Source organism: Elephas maximus, chromosome 12, assembly GCF_024166365.1.
Source record: "Elephas maximus indicus isolate mEleMax1 chromosome 12, mEleMax1 primary haplotype, whole genome shotgun sequence".
Classification (NCBI taxonomy): domain Eukaryota; kingdom Metazoa; phylum Chordata; class Mammalia; order Proboscidea; family Elephantidae; genus Elephas; species Elephas maximus.
In genome coordinates, this window is record NC_064830.1 from 98,939,856 (window position 1) to 98,955,842 (window position 15,987).

The 15,987-nt window shown below is 42.8% G+C and overlaps 1 protein-coding gene across 3 annotated transcripts in view; it reads left to right on the forward strand.

Moving 5' to 3' along the window:
• Positions 1 to 4,728: 4,728 nt before the first annotated feature.
• Positions 4,729 to 15,987, forward strand: part of LOC126087140 (cytochrome P450 3A9-like) — a 34,615-nt gene continuing 23,356 nt past the window's right edge. For all 3 annotated transcript variants that reach the window (XM_049904229.1, XM_049904231.1, XM_049904230.1), the window contains exons 1-6: positions 4,729 to 4,814; positions 6,705 to 6,798; positions 8,211 to 8,263; positions 10,395 to 10,494; positions 11,639 to 11,752; positions 14,100 to 14,188. In XM_049904229.1, coding sequence (XP_049760186.1) covers positions 4,744 to 4,814; positions 6,705 to 6,798; positions 8,211 to 8,263; positions 10,395 to 10,494; positions 11,639 to 11,752; positions 14,100 to 14,188 — 521 coding nt within the window. In that variant the 5' untranslated portion in view covers positions 4,729 to 4,743. The remainder of the gene's footprint in view (positions 4,815 to 6,704; positions 6,799 to 8,210; positions 8,264 to 10,394; positions 10,495 to 11,638; positions 11,753 to 14,099; positions 14,189 to 15,987) is intronic.

Here is a 15,987-nt window from a genome sequence, read left to right on the forward strand (position 1 = left end):
ACTATGAAAAATTGTATCCCAGAAATTTTTTTTCATTTTAATAATGTTTTATTTAAACTGATATGTCTGAAATATTATCATTTCAACATGTAATCAATATACAACATTAATGAGATATTTTATATTTTTTTCATCCTAAGTCTTTAAAATCCTGTGTCTATTTTACACTTGGTAGCGCAGTGGCATAGTGGTTAAGTGCTACGGCTGCTAACCTAAAGGTCGGCAGTTCAAATCCGCCAGGTGCTCCGGTAGCTATGAGTCGGAATCGACTGGACGGCAAGGGGTTTGGTTTGGTTTTTTTGAGCGCAGTCTGCTAACCAAAAGGTCGGCAGTATGTATCCACCAGCCACTCCTCGGAAACCACATGGGGCAGTTCTAGTCTGTCCCATCGAATTGCTATGAGTGGGAATCCACTCAAAGGCAAAGGATTTGGATTTTGGTTTTGGTAACCTAACCTAACCCCTTGTCCTTGAGTTGATACTGACTCATACTGCACGTCTCAATTTGGACTAGTCACATTTTAAGAATTCCATAACCACATGTGGCTAGTGGCTCCAGTACTGGACAGCACAAATGTCTAGCTTGATCCGGATGGTAGTTACAAGGGTGTTGTGGTTGTTGTTAGTTGCTGTCAAGTTGGCTCCGGCTTGTGGTGATCTTACGTATAACAGAAGGAAATGTTGCCCGGTCCTGCGCCATATTCATGATTGTTGGTATGTCTGAGTCCACTGTTGGGACTGTTGTGTCAGTCCATCTCATGGAGGGTTTCCCTTTTTTTCCGCAACTCTCTACCAAACATGATTCCTCTTCTAGGGTTTGGTCCCACCTATTGACACTTTTTTTTTTTTTTGACATATCCGAAGTAAGCAAGTTGAAGTCTTGCCATTCTCGCTTCTAAGGAGCATTCTAAAAGTATTTCTTTCTTTTTTTAACTATGCTTTAAGTGAAAGTTTACAGTTCAAGTTAGTTTCTCATACAAAATTTATACATACATTGTTACATGACCCTAATTGCTCTCCCTATAACGTGACAGCACACTCCTCCTACCTAACTACCCCCTCCCTCCCTCCTCACCCTCATAACCGTCAAAGAATGTTTTCTTCTGTGTTTAAACCTTTTCTTGAGCTCTTATAATAGCGGTCTCACACAATATTTATCCTTTTGCAACTAATTTCACTCAACATAATACCTTCCAGATTCCTCCATGTTATGAGATGTTTCACAGATTCACTGTTGTTCTTTACCATTGCATAGTAGTACATTATGTGAATATACCATAATTTGTTTATCCATTCATCCATTGATGGGCACGTAGATTGTTTCCATCTTTTTGCTATTGTGAACAGTGCTGCAATGAACATGGGTGTGCGTATATCTATTCATGTGAAGGCTCTTGCTTCTCTAGGATATATTCCAAGGAGTGAAATTGCCTGATCATATGGTAGTTCTATTTCTAGCTTTTTAAGGAAGTGCCAAATCGATTTCCAAAGTGTTTGTACCATTTTACATTCCCACCAGCAGTGTATAAGTGTCCCAGTCTCTCCACAACCTCTCCAACATTTATTATTTTGTTTATTGGATTAATGTTAGCCTTGTTGGAGTGACATGGTAACTCCTTGTAGTTTTGATTTGCATTTCTCTAATGGCTAATGATTTGTGAGCATTTCCTCATGTATGTTAGCCTCCTGAATGTCTTCTTTGGTGAAGAGCCCGTTCATATCCTTTGCCCATTTTTTAATTGGATTATTTGTCTTTCTATTGTTGAGGAGTTGCAGTAGCTTGTAGATTTTAGAAATTAAGCCCTTATTGGATATGTTGCAGCCCAAAAAATTTTTTTCCCTGTTTGTAGGCTGTCTTTTTACTCTTTTAGTGAAGTCTTTTGATGAGCATAAGTGCTTGATTTTTAGGAGCTCCCAGTTATGTAGTTTCTCTTCTGGTGTTTATGCATTGTTAGTTACGGTTTGTATCCTATTTGTGCCATGTATTAGTGCCTCTGGCATTGTCTCTATTTTTTCTTCCATGATCTTTATCATTTTAGATTTTATATTTAGGTCTTTGATCCATTTTGAGTTAGTTTTTGTGTATGGTGTGAGGTATCGGTCTAGTTTCTGCAGATGGATATTCAGTTATGCCAGCACCATTTGTTAAAGAGACTATCTGTTCCCCACTTAATAGACTCTGAGCCTTTGTCAAATATCAACTGCTCATAGATGGATAGGTTTGTGTCTGCGTTCTCAATTCTGTTCCATTGGTCTATATATCTGTTGTTGCACCAGTACCAGGCTTTTTGACTACCATGGCAGTATAATAGGTTCTAAAATCAGGTATTGTGAGGCTTCCCACTTTGTTCTTTTTCTTCAATAATGATTTACTTATCTGGGACCTCTTCTTCTGTGAAGTTGATGTTTTGTTTCTCCATCTCATTAAAAATTGTCATTGGTATTTGGACGAGGATTGCATTCTATCTGTAGATTGCTTTGGGTAGATTTGACATTTTCACAATGTTGAGTCTTCTTATCCATGAACATGGTATGTTTTTCCATTTATGTTTCTTTCCACTAGTTTTTTCAGCTTGAGAAACATCAGATGTGTTCTCTTTTGGTTTTCAATCTCTAGCTGCCATTTAAGATACTGGTCCCATCCAACCCAGAGCAAAGAAGACTGCAGAAAACCAAAGACACAAAGCAAATACTAGCCCAAAGGACTAAAGGACCACATGAGCCAGAGACTCCACCAGGTTGAAACTAGAACTAGATGGTGCCCAGTTACCACCAATGACCACCCTGAGAGGGAATACAACAGAGTCACAGACACAGCAGAAGAAAAATGTAGAACACAATTTAAATTCATATAAAAAGACCAGACTTAATGGTCTGATGGAGACTTCAAGAAGCCCTGTAACTATGGCCCTCAAACACTCTGCTAACTCAGAACTGAAACCACTCCCGAAGCCTGCTTTCCAGGCAAGGATTAGACAGGCTTATAAAACAAAAAATAACTCAAGTAATTACTGTGCATCTTAGTTCAATCAAATATACAAGAAAAAAATGGGCAGCTCCTGTCCAAAAGCAGGAGGAGAAGGTAGGAAGGGACAGGAACTCGATGAATGGACAGAGGCAACCCAAGGGGGAGGGGTAAAAGGGGCATGCTGTCATATTGTGGGGATTACAACCAATGTCACAATATAATATGTGTATAAATTTTTGAATGAAAAATTAACTTGAGCTGTAAACTTTCACCTAAAGTGCAATTAAAATAAAAATTGCAGTAAATAAATGATGCTTCTGTTTCTGTCCAATTCTCCAACAAGATGGCGTCATTGGCCTGCTGGCTTTGTGGGTCCCAAGAATTCCACGGGGTCTCCAAGGGACTGTTTCAAGAAGAAAGTCCCGCTCAGGTGAGAGTCCAGTCGCCCCCCTCCTGGGGAGGGGACATTTTGGTGAATGCTGAGCACTAGAGAGTTGGGGACTTGCTTTCTCCAGACACGAGGGGTGAAGAAATGAGACTAAAAGTCAAACAGGCCACAAAAAAGGTCCCCAGGGGATTTATGAATGGGAGTCTAACCAGCTATGTAAACCTTCACTGAAAACACAATAAAGTATTGTTTTAAAAAAATGACATTCTCGGGGGAAAAAAATGGAATTGCTATAATAAAGTTAATGTAAGTTTTGAACTACAAAATATAACAACAACAAAAAATGACCTAAACATGAACTTACCATAGGACCCTGGACATTCATCCCAATGAGAAAAATTTATGTCTGCACCCAAACCTGCAAACAACGGTTCACAACAGCTGTATTTGTAATAGCTAAAATACAAAACAACCAAAATGTCCCTCAATAGGTGAATGGTTAAACCGACTGTGGAACATCCGTACCACAAAGTCTTGTCTTTACCATGTGGACCTGTGATGGTGCCAAAGCAAGACAGCTCAAATGTTGGAGTTTTGAGTTCACCTGGTGGTGCCTCAAAATAAAGGCCTGGGAGCCACTGAAAACCCTATGGAGTACAGTTCTACTCTAACACACACGAGGGGCACCATAAGTCAGACTTGTTTCGATGACAACTGGCTTTCATTAGAGACAAGAACACAGATGCAAAGAGCTAAGTAAATTTCCCAAGATCACACATCAGTAAGTGGCTGGGTCTGAACTGGAATGTTTCTCAGTCTGAGACCAAGGTTCTCATCTTTTTTCTCCTCTCCAAGGAAAAGAAGGAGTTGGAAAGCAAGAGGAGACCTTGGAGAGGAGGCAGAGGAGCAAACACAGGACCAACTCAGGCAATGGTCCTGTTCTCTGGGGGCTGCAAGGAGAGCAGTTCCTTAGAAAGCAAGACTCCCATCCCAAGTGCACTTGAGCTCATGCAAACCAGGAGACAGATGGAGGCGCATTGCTGGCCATGGGGCTGTGTGACCTGCATGCTAAACCCCCAGGCTAGCTGGTGAGCAGATCTGAGAATTCAGAGGTTGTCCTGCCTTGCATGGGGGCCGACTAGTGACCTTGGGGCTCACCAGCTCCAGAACTAGCCCAGCATTCTGAAACCAAAACACATGTTATTGCAGGGAGTCAATGAGTGCCCAAACCTTCTCCTCCTCCTGGTTAGAGAGGGAGATGGTGCAAGAGGCCTCCCAGCAGGCCTGCCCCAGAGGCACATGTGACCTGCAGCCAAGTAAATAAAACCCCCAGAGCTGCCTTGCACACCTGTTCTTCTGCAGCTGGAGGCTCAGACCCAAGCCTAGCCATGGCCTTTCTGCCCAGCCTGGGAGCAGAGACCTGGGTGTTTCTGGTGACCTGTGGTGCCCTCTTGCTGCTGTGAGTCTTCACCATTTTCTCCCACTCTGGGTTCTTGTGGGAGGGTGGAGTGGGAAGTCTCCATCCAATGTGGGATTAACAAGGGGTGGGTGGGGGGAGCCCACATCCCTAAGATTTGGGTCCCTGAGATTGGTAGGTGGGGCAAAGAAGCAGTGGGAAGCTGTGGCAGGCTGGATGGGGTAAGGAGAGGTGGGGAGGGTGTGGGAGCTGGACTGGGTGAGGAGAAGCAGGAGTGTATAGAGGTACTCCTCTCTGGAAGAAGGAGGAAGCCCTGATCTGTGGACACCTGCTCAGCTGGCTGGGGTGCTTCTGCCCCTCTGAGTAGGGCCTTGGGGTTATACCCAGGATGGGTGCATGGGGTACCCAGGTGCCCACTCCACACAGGCTGGCCCTACCCAGTGCCTGGCATCTAAGCTTGAATTCCCAACACAGGACCCACTTTTCAAAGACCTTGTTTCCAAATAAGATCATGTTCACTGGCACCAAGGGACTAATGGCTCACAGGAACCCCAGCCTCCTCTAACCTGAGACCAGATGAACTAGATGGTGCCTGGCTACCATTACAGGCCACTGACCAGGATCACAGTAGAAGGTCCTGGTTAGAAAGGGGTTAAAAATGTAGCACAAAATTCAAATTAAAAAAAAGAAAGAAAATCCACCAGACTTACTGGTTTGAAAGAGACGGGAGGAACTCCCGAGACTATTGCCCTCAGAGGACCTTCTAACTTGAAACTGAAGGTATCAAGAAGGCCATCTTTTAGCCAAATAATAGTCTGGGCTAGAAAACAAACAATAACACTCGTGAAAAACGTGCTCCTTAGAACAATCAACTATAAGAGACCAAAAGGACAACATTTTGCCCAAAAGCAAAGATAAGAAGGCAGGGACAGACAGGGAAACTGGACTAATGGAAATAAGGAACCCAGGGAGGAAATAAAGAGGGTGCCAACACACTGCAGGGGCTGTAACCTATGTCACGGAAACTTAGTGTAAGAATCATTGATAGAAAAGCTAATTTGCTATGCAAACTTTCACCTAAAGCACAATTAAATGTTAAAAAAGAAAATCTGAAGAAATCATACATATGTAATTATTTTGTAACTTGCTCTTTCACATAAGTTTTGGAGCTCTATCACGTCAGAAGTGACATGAGTAGGACATGTAGGTCAGAGACAATGTTTTTCGTCCGGAGTTAGACATCAAGTCCCTGGGTAGCACAAGCTGTTTACACTTGGCTGCTTACCTAAAGGTTGCATGTTCAAACCCACCCAGCACCTCCACAGAAGAAAGTCCTGGCTATCTGCTTCTGTAAAGATGACAGCAAAAAAAAAAAAAAACCCTCTGGAGCAGTTCTACTTTGTAACACATGGGTTGCCTTGAGTCGGAATCTACTTGACAGCAACTGACAACAACAAGAACAATCCAACTGTAGAAATCCATACGGCAACTTTAAAAACAAGGTAGTACCATGGCGACCCCATGTGTGTCAGAGTAGAACCGTGTTACATGTGGCTTTCAATGACTGACTTTTCTAAAGTAGATCACCAGGCCTCTCTTCCAACACATCTCTGGGTGAACTCAAACTTCTAGCTTCAGTTAGAAGCCAAGTACACTCACTGCTTGCACCATCCAAGGACTCCCCTTCCCTCATCGCTCACTGCAAAAGAAGAAATGAGACAGGTGGACCGAAGGCGTGTTTTGGCTCATTTGACCAACTAACTAGCCCTTACATGGATTCAGGCCCTCAGTCTAATGACATTTCAGGTGTTCAGTAGTCGCATGTGGCTAGTGGCTACTGCATTGAACAGCACCAATATGAAGCATTTCCTTCATGGCAGAAAGTTCCACCGGACAGAGCATCTTCATTTTCAGCCTCTCTTTCCATCACAGGTATGGGATATGGCCATATAATTTTTTTAGGAAGCTGGGTATTCCTGGACCCAGGCCTCTGCCATTCATTGGGACATATTTGGAATACCGAAAGGTGAGTGTGCGTCGGAGTTATTCCCCACCTCCCGCCCCCCTGAACTTGGAATCTCATATCCAGTTCAACTAATTCTAATTCTTTTGCCCCATCTTGAACTTAAGAGGTAGAGTTAGGAAGACATGGAAGAAGGAAGACTAAAACCAAGGCCCAAGGCCAGGCTAAGGGGCCTTGTTACTGCAGTCTCCACAGGAGGTTTGACGGGCTGAAGGTGGAAATAATTTTTCATAAGCCCCTGGCTCAGATGGATTCGCACCATGGAATGTCTGGGTTTCCCTTTTTAAATTTCCTGGGAGCAAAGTCTTCCCCCTGTCCTCTGGGGAGATGAGATTTCATTCCCATATCCCACAGCAATCTCAGCACCAAATGGACGAAGCAGTAGCGTGGAGATTGTTGCCATGATAAATCTGCCCCTTGCAGCTAAGTTCTACTTAGTGGACTAATTTGGAGAAATAGATGCAAACAGCGCTGATTTTTCAGGTTGAAAAGTGGTAGAGTAGAACACTTGGCTTTCTGGGATTTCTGTCCATCCCTGGGTGGGAATTTTATCAGGCCTTAAATTTTATCAGGTTTAAATCCCTTAGTGGTCTCCTTTCTTAGATGGTCAGGATTTGGAGCTAGTCCAATGTCTAAACTTTTGACTTTCAGGTACCCTTTCCACCATGTTTGCCCATATCCAAATACCACCTCTACCATTATTTACTTAATGATTTTCTTTACACCAACCCCCCCCGTTTTTTTGTTTGTTTGTTTTTTACTTAAATCAATATAACCGTTGCCATCAAGTCATGCTCCAGCGGTGTGTGCTTGACTAGTAACCGAAAGGTTAGCGGTTCAAACCCATTCAGTGGGTCCACAGAAGAAAGTCCTGGCCATCTGCTTCAGTAAAGATCTCAGCCAAGAAAACCCTGTGGAGCACAGTTCCGCCCTGTAACACCAGAGTAAATCAATACAGCTTGATCTTAAGAAACCATACCTTAGAAACTCTGAATTTTATGTGCTATTTTTTTTTTTTATAGTTATATAGTAGCCCTGGTGGTGCAGTGTTTAAGAGCTATGGCTGCTGAGCAAAAGTTCAGCAGTTTGAATCCATCAACTGATCCTTGGAAACCCTATGGGCAGTTCTACTGTGTCCTGTAGGCTTGTTATGAGTCAGAATCAACTCGATGGCAACAGGTTTCGTTTGGTTTATACTTACATACCTACAATAAAAAATATATTTTTCTAATTTACCTTAAAATAGTTAACATTAACAGATCAAATATTTGTGCGTGTACATGTAAAATCATATCACTTGGGAAACAATGGACAGGGAGATGGAGAAGGGCCCTTGAGGTGTCTACGCAGTAATTACACAGCATTTTATGTACAGCCCTTTTATCACCTGTCTAACAGACTTTCTTCTTCTTCAGGGAATGTTAGAATTTGATCTGGAATGTTCTAAGAAATATGGCAAAATATGGGGGTAAGACTCTCACAATTAAGCCCTCTCCCACCCCCACAGGAAGGTAAGGCAGCTGGAGCCTTCTCTTTGGAGCAGCACCATGCTGGATAAATGTCCAACCCATCAGCCAGCCTGGAAAATGAGGCAGCAAGGCCTCAGTGTCCCCTGTCATCTTTGTCGTCTAACACCCCGACCTTCACAACCGATCACTCGTATAGTGGATTGGAAGACATTTCAATATCCTAGTCCACTTGAAAATTAATCAGCCGGTATTTGGGCCACAACTATGCATTCAGGGTCCTGAATCAGGCGTAAGACAAGGACTCACCCTTCTGAAATCTTCTTGGAGGAACTAATATCAGAGTAGAATCTTGACAACTGTATTGATGAGGACGTAGCAACTGGAACTCTCATACATTGCCAGTGCGAGTGTAAAATGGCGCAACCACTTTAAAGAATGGTTTGACAGTACTTTTCTAAAGTTAAACATACATTTAGTCTATGGCCCAGCAATTCCACCCCAAGAGAAGTAAGAACATGTGTCCACAAAAAGACTTGTACTAGAATGGTCATAGCAGCTGTCTGGGTTTTCTAGGGCTGCCATAACAAAATACCAAAAAATGAGTGGCTTTAAAAAACAGAAATTTATTTTTCAGGAGGCTAGAAATCCTAATCAGGGTATTGGCCATGTCGATTCCTTCTGAGGGTCCTGAGAGAGGAGCTGTTCCATATTCTTTTCAGAGCTTCTATTGGCAACACTTGGCGTTTCTTTGATGCTTGTAGATGTGTCTTCACATGGCATCTTCTCCCTGTGCAACTCTGTCTCTGTTCTCCCCTTTTATAAGACACCACTCAGAAGGGATTAGGGCCCACCCTACTCTGGTATGACCTTGTTAACTGATCACATCAAACTGATCACATTTGGGTATAGAAAAACCTATATATACCCAAACAAGGTCTCATTCACCGGTATAAGGGCTAGAACTTTGACATGTCTTTTTGGGGAACACGATTCAATCCATAACAACATCCTTATTCATAATCCAAATGCTCAGCAGAAGTGGGTAAAGGAACTGTGGCATATCCATGCCATGAAACACTTACTACTCTGCAATAAGAAGAAACAAACTATGGATACTCACACCAGTGTGCACGAATTTCACCAATGCTGTTTTGGGCAAAGGAAGCTAAACCTGAAGGAATATACACAACATGGTCTTGGTGTAGGGAGATGGGTGAGGGGATGTTCTATATCACATTTTGGGTGGTGGCAGTCACATTTGTCAAAATCGATTCAAAAGGAACTCTTAAGATTGCATTTCCCAAAGCAGAATGAAGGAAAAAGACTCCAGAATATTCTGTGCACAATAAGGGCTAAAGATTTCAACATGGCTGAAAGATACGGTGCTTGATAAAAAGCTGGGTGATAGGTAGGTGTGAAATAGTGAAAAAAATAATATTAGGCTTTATCCTTGTAGTTAGATACTCAGATTTTTATTTAAGCAATAAGGGGAAAAGCGAAAGGGGGGGGGGGAGCGTGTTGCTTAATAATAAAGTTCCTAGAAAGAAAATAACCAAAAAGCCAAGATTGCTAACCAGGAAACTGTGGGTTGGGAGACATGTTTTAAATAGTGAATTAAGTCAATCACAAAAGGACAAATACTGAATGATCTCACTTATATGAAATATCTATAGCAGGCAAATGCATAGAGACCAAATTGTTATCAGTGGTTACCCTGGCTGGCGCGGTTTGCACTCAGCTATTAACCAAAAAGTTCGTGGTTGGAACCTGCTCAGCAACACCGTGGAAGAAAAGGCCTGGTGATCTGTTTCCATAAAGATTACAGCCAAGGAAACCCTACGGAACAATTTTACTCTGTAACACATGGGTCGCCATGAGTCAGAATAGGATCCAGGGCACAAGACAACAACAACAACCACAACCAGAGGGAGTCGTTGTTGAGGGATCAATGAGTGTCTGTTTATGGTGATGGATAATTTGGCCATAATGATTGGTGGTGCTTACACAATGTGATTAATGTAATTGAAATCACTAAATTTTACAAGTGAAAAATAAATAAAAAAAGATATAGTCTACCTCTTGTAGACTCTTTACCTCTTGTCTTGTTTTGGGTATTGACGTCTGCGACAGCCTATATGAAGGCAGACAGCCTATCCTGGCCATCCTGGATCCTGATCTCATCAAGACGGTTCTTGTCAAAGAGTTCTACACCGCTTTTACCAACCGACGGGTAGGTTCTAATGAGAGCTTACTTCTTACATGCGTGTCCTTGAGAGCAAGCGAGTTCAGCTTGGGCTTTCTGCACTGGTGATTTCCTTTCCTTTGCTCTAAACTCAAGATAAGAAAGAATTATGAGTTAACATGCTTGAAGCTCTTTTGCATATTCATATTTGCATTTCCTGTTCTGAGGGCTTTGAAAAATACTCTTCAACTCTTTAAAATCATGTCAGAATTGAAGAGGTTGGTCAGTTGCCTGAGAACCGGTGGTGATTTTCGAAAATAAAGACAGTTAATGTGGAAATTACAATATCCAATGGTGGTATCTAAAGTAGTATCATTTATCCTTTTGAAAAGTTAAAATAGCCATATGCCATGGAGGGCTAGGATCTGAATGATAATGATGGATTAGAGACCCTTGCCCCCTTGCCAACTGGCAGTATCTCATGCAAGAGGGATTTGAGAGATCTTGGCTGCGGTCCTGTCCAAATATCTCCCAGTTCTACCTGTCATAATAACAGCAATGCCACCATTGGAGATTAACTCTTTGGTATCTCTAGAGCCAAGAGCATGTTTTAATCAATTTTATAATCACTCTTCCATTCACCCTCAGCACAGTCATACCAACATTAAACAGTGCCGAAACATGCTCGGCCCCAATTTTCTGGAAAGTTCTCGTCTACTCTTCTCAATCTATTATTAGTGGCAAAGGTTCCAAATCTGATCTTTAGTCCCATTTTTGGCTCAAACTGGCCTTGTGACCCTGGCACAATGCAGGCCCTTTACGTGCCTGAGTCTTCTCACATTTCAAACAGGGTGGGGGAGTGTGATCCACTCTTCATACAAGATTTCAACAATCTTCTCTCCAGTGTGTCGTATTAGACTAAAAACTAATCATTCAGAAACATTCATGCCTAATTATCTTTCTCACCTTGACTCTGGCAAAGACTCAGCACACCACCCCAAACCTACTGATACGTTATGCCTCTCCCCGACAGCCCACCTTTGCATCTCCCTGCTGAACACTCTAGAAAGAGGCAATGTCACACAGTATCTGATTGATTTTTTTTTTTTTTTTTTTTTTTGCTAATGTGTCTAATCCTCCCTTGGATAAACTCCCAAACTATGCCTGTTTTCATTCATTTAATCCTCTTTAGAACTTGGCTTTAAGTGGAAATCTGAAATTGGCCATCACTGAGGTAGAGGATGAGATGTGGAAGCGGATTAGGGCCATTATCTCCCCAACCTTCTCCAGTGGGAAGCTCAAGGAGGTAAGCGTGGGCAAGACAACCCCCAAAAGTGAGCAGGAGGAAGGCTGGGCCCAGGGGGCTCAGAGCCATGAAGAGCAGGCGGAAGGAAGGTGCCTTGGCAGGTGGGGAGGGGGCCAGGATCTTGGGTCTTGAAGCTCTTCCTCTTTTCCATCATTGGGTTCTCTTCCTCCTTCTCTCCTTTCCTTCTGTCCTTCCTTCCTCTCTTCTTTCTATCTTTCTGTCCTCTCCTCTTCTATTCCTTCTATGCTCTCATTTTCTCCCTCTCTCCCTTCCTTCCTGTCTTTCTTCAGTACAGATTTACCATGTGCCTCTTGTTGAGTGATAAACAGTGTGCATAAAATGCCATTTTACACTCTAGTGGCAGACTCAGCCATTGATAAATATTGATATAACACCTCCTTCTTTCAGGGGAAGTTAAACACCTGATTTCAAATTCTCTTAAATTCTTAGATTATAGGTAAACTAGAGCAACACCATTTTATCAATAATATGTGTAGCAACATGGTTTAACTAGTTGCCATTGAGTCAACTCCAATTCATGGGGACCACATGAGTGTCAGAGTAGAACTGTGCTCTATAGGGTGTTCAATGGCTGATTTTTCAAAAGTAGATTGCCAGGCCTTTCTTCCAAGGCACTTCTGAGTGGATTTGAACTTCCAACTTTTCAGTTAGCAGCCAAGCAAGTTAGCCATTTGCGCTCTGTGGTTTAGGCATACATATATCAGTACCATTAAGAAGCAGAGAAGAGAAAGTAGGTCACAGAACTCAAGTGTCCAGATACAAGTATAGTGACAACATTCTCTCTCTTTGTGAGTATCTTGTTTACCCGTTAATCCCTGGGGACCTGGGGCAGGGGTGTTTCGGTAATCGTAGGCTCAGATTCCAGGGACACGGGGAAGCCTGCAGTGGGAATGACCACACAGGGTTTCCCCTTCTCCTCCTTGGAGCCAGGAAAAGAGGAGAGTCTTGGGTCTCTGTCCACACTGAGAAGAGGTTCCTGTGCTGAGCTCACAGAATCTTCTGGAAAGCGTTTTAATAGCAGATTCTCTCATGAGAAAGGAATTTAAGGTGTGGAAGTACAGGGAAAAAGAGCCCTCTAACACTGGGAGAGAAGCAGAATACTTCCTTAAGGGAAACAAGGAGTGGGAAGGTGAGTAGGAGCCACAATGTTCAGTCCAAACAAGTTTTTAGAAGAAATTTAAAACTGCAAGCTCCACAATTAGCTTTCTTCTTGGATAGTCCTTATAAAATCTCCAGCATCTTGAAGGATAAGACAAAATTTGTACTATTGCAAATTTTCATTAGACAGAAACAAACTGAAACTTTCAATTTGGCTAGATTTTTATCTGTACTTGGCTTCTAGGCAAAAGGGGCCAGATGACAGCAGAATAAATTCATAGCTGGATTTAAAATAAAGTCTCTAAAAAAAAAAGAAGTACACCCAGCTTGTACCACTTGTGAAAGTCAACTGTACACATCTCTTTGCAGCTCCATGTTGGGACATCACATTGGTAGCTTGAAATTAGCCATGGTGGAAGTATTTACACCAGGGAAATTGGTAAACACCACAGATCAGGGCTTTTGCACTTGGAGAGCCATTGTTAAGCATTTCCCACCAGACCAAGACTATCCTTCCATCTAGAACTCAAGCCAATTTCCTCTCCTGCATGGTGATTGTTAAAACTAAAGTGGTTCTTAAGTCCCATATCCAAGAAAGATATGTGCTCATGGACACAACTTACAAAGGCAAGGAAGTCAAGTCAACCATCAGAAACATTTTAAGAACCACAGTGAAACAAAAGCCCATCTTATTAATCAGAACACCCCCTTCCTCTTTTAATTAACCTGAGTCCTCCTTTGCTTCAACAGTTCTGATTAATGGAGGTCTTCATGGCCCGATGTTTAAGAGTTTGGCTGCTAACCAAAAGGTTAGCAGTTCGAATCCACCAGCCACTCCTTGGAAGCCCTATGGGGCAGTTCTACTCTGTCCTATAGGGTCGCTGTGATTCAGGATCAACTTGATAGCAATGTGTTTTTTACAGTAGATATACCCAAGAGTTTCTTTTGGTGCTGGTTTCATTCTTGGGTGACACAAATATTTTGCACTCTAACTACTAACTGAACGGTTGGCTCCCTGAACAAGTGGCTCCATGAAAAAAAAGACCTGTCAATCTGCCTCTGTAAAGATTACAGCCAAGAAAATCCTATGGAGCACAGATTTACTCTGTAACACATAGGGTCAGCCGTGAGTAGGGATGAACTTGATGGCAATGGGGTTTTTTTTGTTTGTTTTGGTTTCTCTGGATACACCAATGACTGAATGCAAATGGCTATCATTGTTCTCCAGATGTTTCCCCTCATCAAACACCATGGAGACATTCTGATGAAAAACATTGAGAAGAAAGTGGCTCAGGATGAGGTGGTCAATGTCAGCGAGTGAGTATGGCCCTCCTGGAGGAATGGAGACAAGTTAGCCTCTTCATGGTGTCTCAGGATCAGAGCAAGATGAATGTATGGGGCTTTGGCTAGGAGCCCAGGCATAAATATTCAGGATGTTCTTATCTCCCTTTTATAAAAGATGGTAGTAGGAAGCAAAGGAGCCCTGGTGATGCAACAGTTAAGGGCTCTGCTACTAACTGAAAGGTTGGTGGTTCCAACCCACCCACCAGCTCCCTGGGAGAAAGAACTGGCAATCTGTTCCAATAAATAATACAACAAACAAAATCACATGGGGCAGTTCTACTCTGTCACATGAGCTCATCATAAGTTGAAATCAACTGGACAGCACCTAAAAACAACAGTATGAAGCAAGACAAGCCCCATTAGCTTTTCCCAGTCCCGTACCTTATCAGCATGGGCTAAAAGGCCCAGAGCCTAAATGAATTTAGAACAGGTATAAAAAAAAAGTACGGGAAGGTTTTACTAGCATTAGAATGATGACGCAAAGCCTCAGTCGTGGGTAACTCCTTGCACCTGCAGGCCAGGCCATGGAACGGGAAGGCAGGTCTGGCTATACTAGCTGGAACCTGTGTGGCTACCCAGACGCTGGGCCTTCCAGGCTGGAAGTCTTTCATCCCTCAAAGAACTGAGCCAAGATCAGATTCCTATTAAAATACAAACCCTTCTTTCCCCTAGCAGCATCCGTTCATCCCTCCTCCCCCAGGTAGGCCTAGCATTTTAGAAAGAATAAATGGAAGCTCATTTCTCAGAGGCAGCATTGACTGGAGATGAGGAAGGGATAGGAATGTGTCTACAGGGGGACAGTGGGATGGCCTTGAGGGAGGCCAAGGGTGAGAACTAAAAGCTGAAGGGCAATGAATGACAAGCCCTGCAACTTAGACTATTTACACAGTATTGGCTCCAGGCTGCTTAGCAGAAAGGAGGGAAAACATAGAGGGAGCCTTTGACACCATCTGCATCATCTCCCTTCATTCATTCAACATCTGAGTATTTTCTGAGCGGCTTCTGTTCGTTTCAGACTTGATGCCCCTACTCAGCCCTTTTCAACCTCTCTTTCCTCTCTTCTGTAAACAATTGGCAAAAGGAGAGGAGCCCTGCTGGCCCTACTTTCTGTGTTCTTGGCAAGGGTCTTCTGGTTTCTCTTTGTCCTCTGACACCACAGATACGTGCTGAATTGCTGTAGCTGCTGCACATGGTTATCTGAGTGTTAAAGCAACTTTCAACTTTGGCATTGGACAACTCCCTCAGTGCCATCAAGTACAGGGCATTGTTTTTAGAAACAAAATAAATCTACATATTTCAAAATCTCCATCTTGTTCAATGAAGCTTTGAGGGAAGGACAATTTTGCTTTGGAATACTGATCATTTCAAAGCATTTTCCCTAGTGATGGGCTGGGGTGGGGACAGAAAGACGTCTTGGACAAAGGTTTTTACAAAGATGCATATTTTACAAAGATGCCTTGTGGAAGAGGTTGTAAGAATGAGAAACTACGCAGCTCTTAAGTGTACACTTTGGTGAATTTTTACATAGCTACTCACCTGCAAAGGAGCCCTGGTGGCGCAGTGGTTAAAGTGCCCAGCTGTTTACTGAAAAGTTGGCAGTTCAAACCCAACCAGCATCTTCATGGGAGAAAGACGATATGCTGCCATAAAGATTACAGCCTAAAAAACCCTGTAGGACAGTTCTACTCTGTCATATGGAGTCTCTATGAGTTGAAACCAAATCAATGGCACCCAACAACAACAGTGGCTCACCTGTGCAAACATAAACCAGA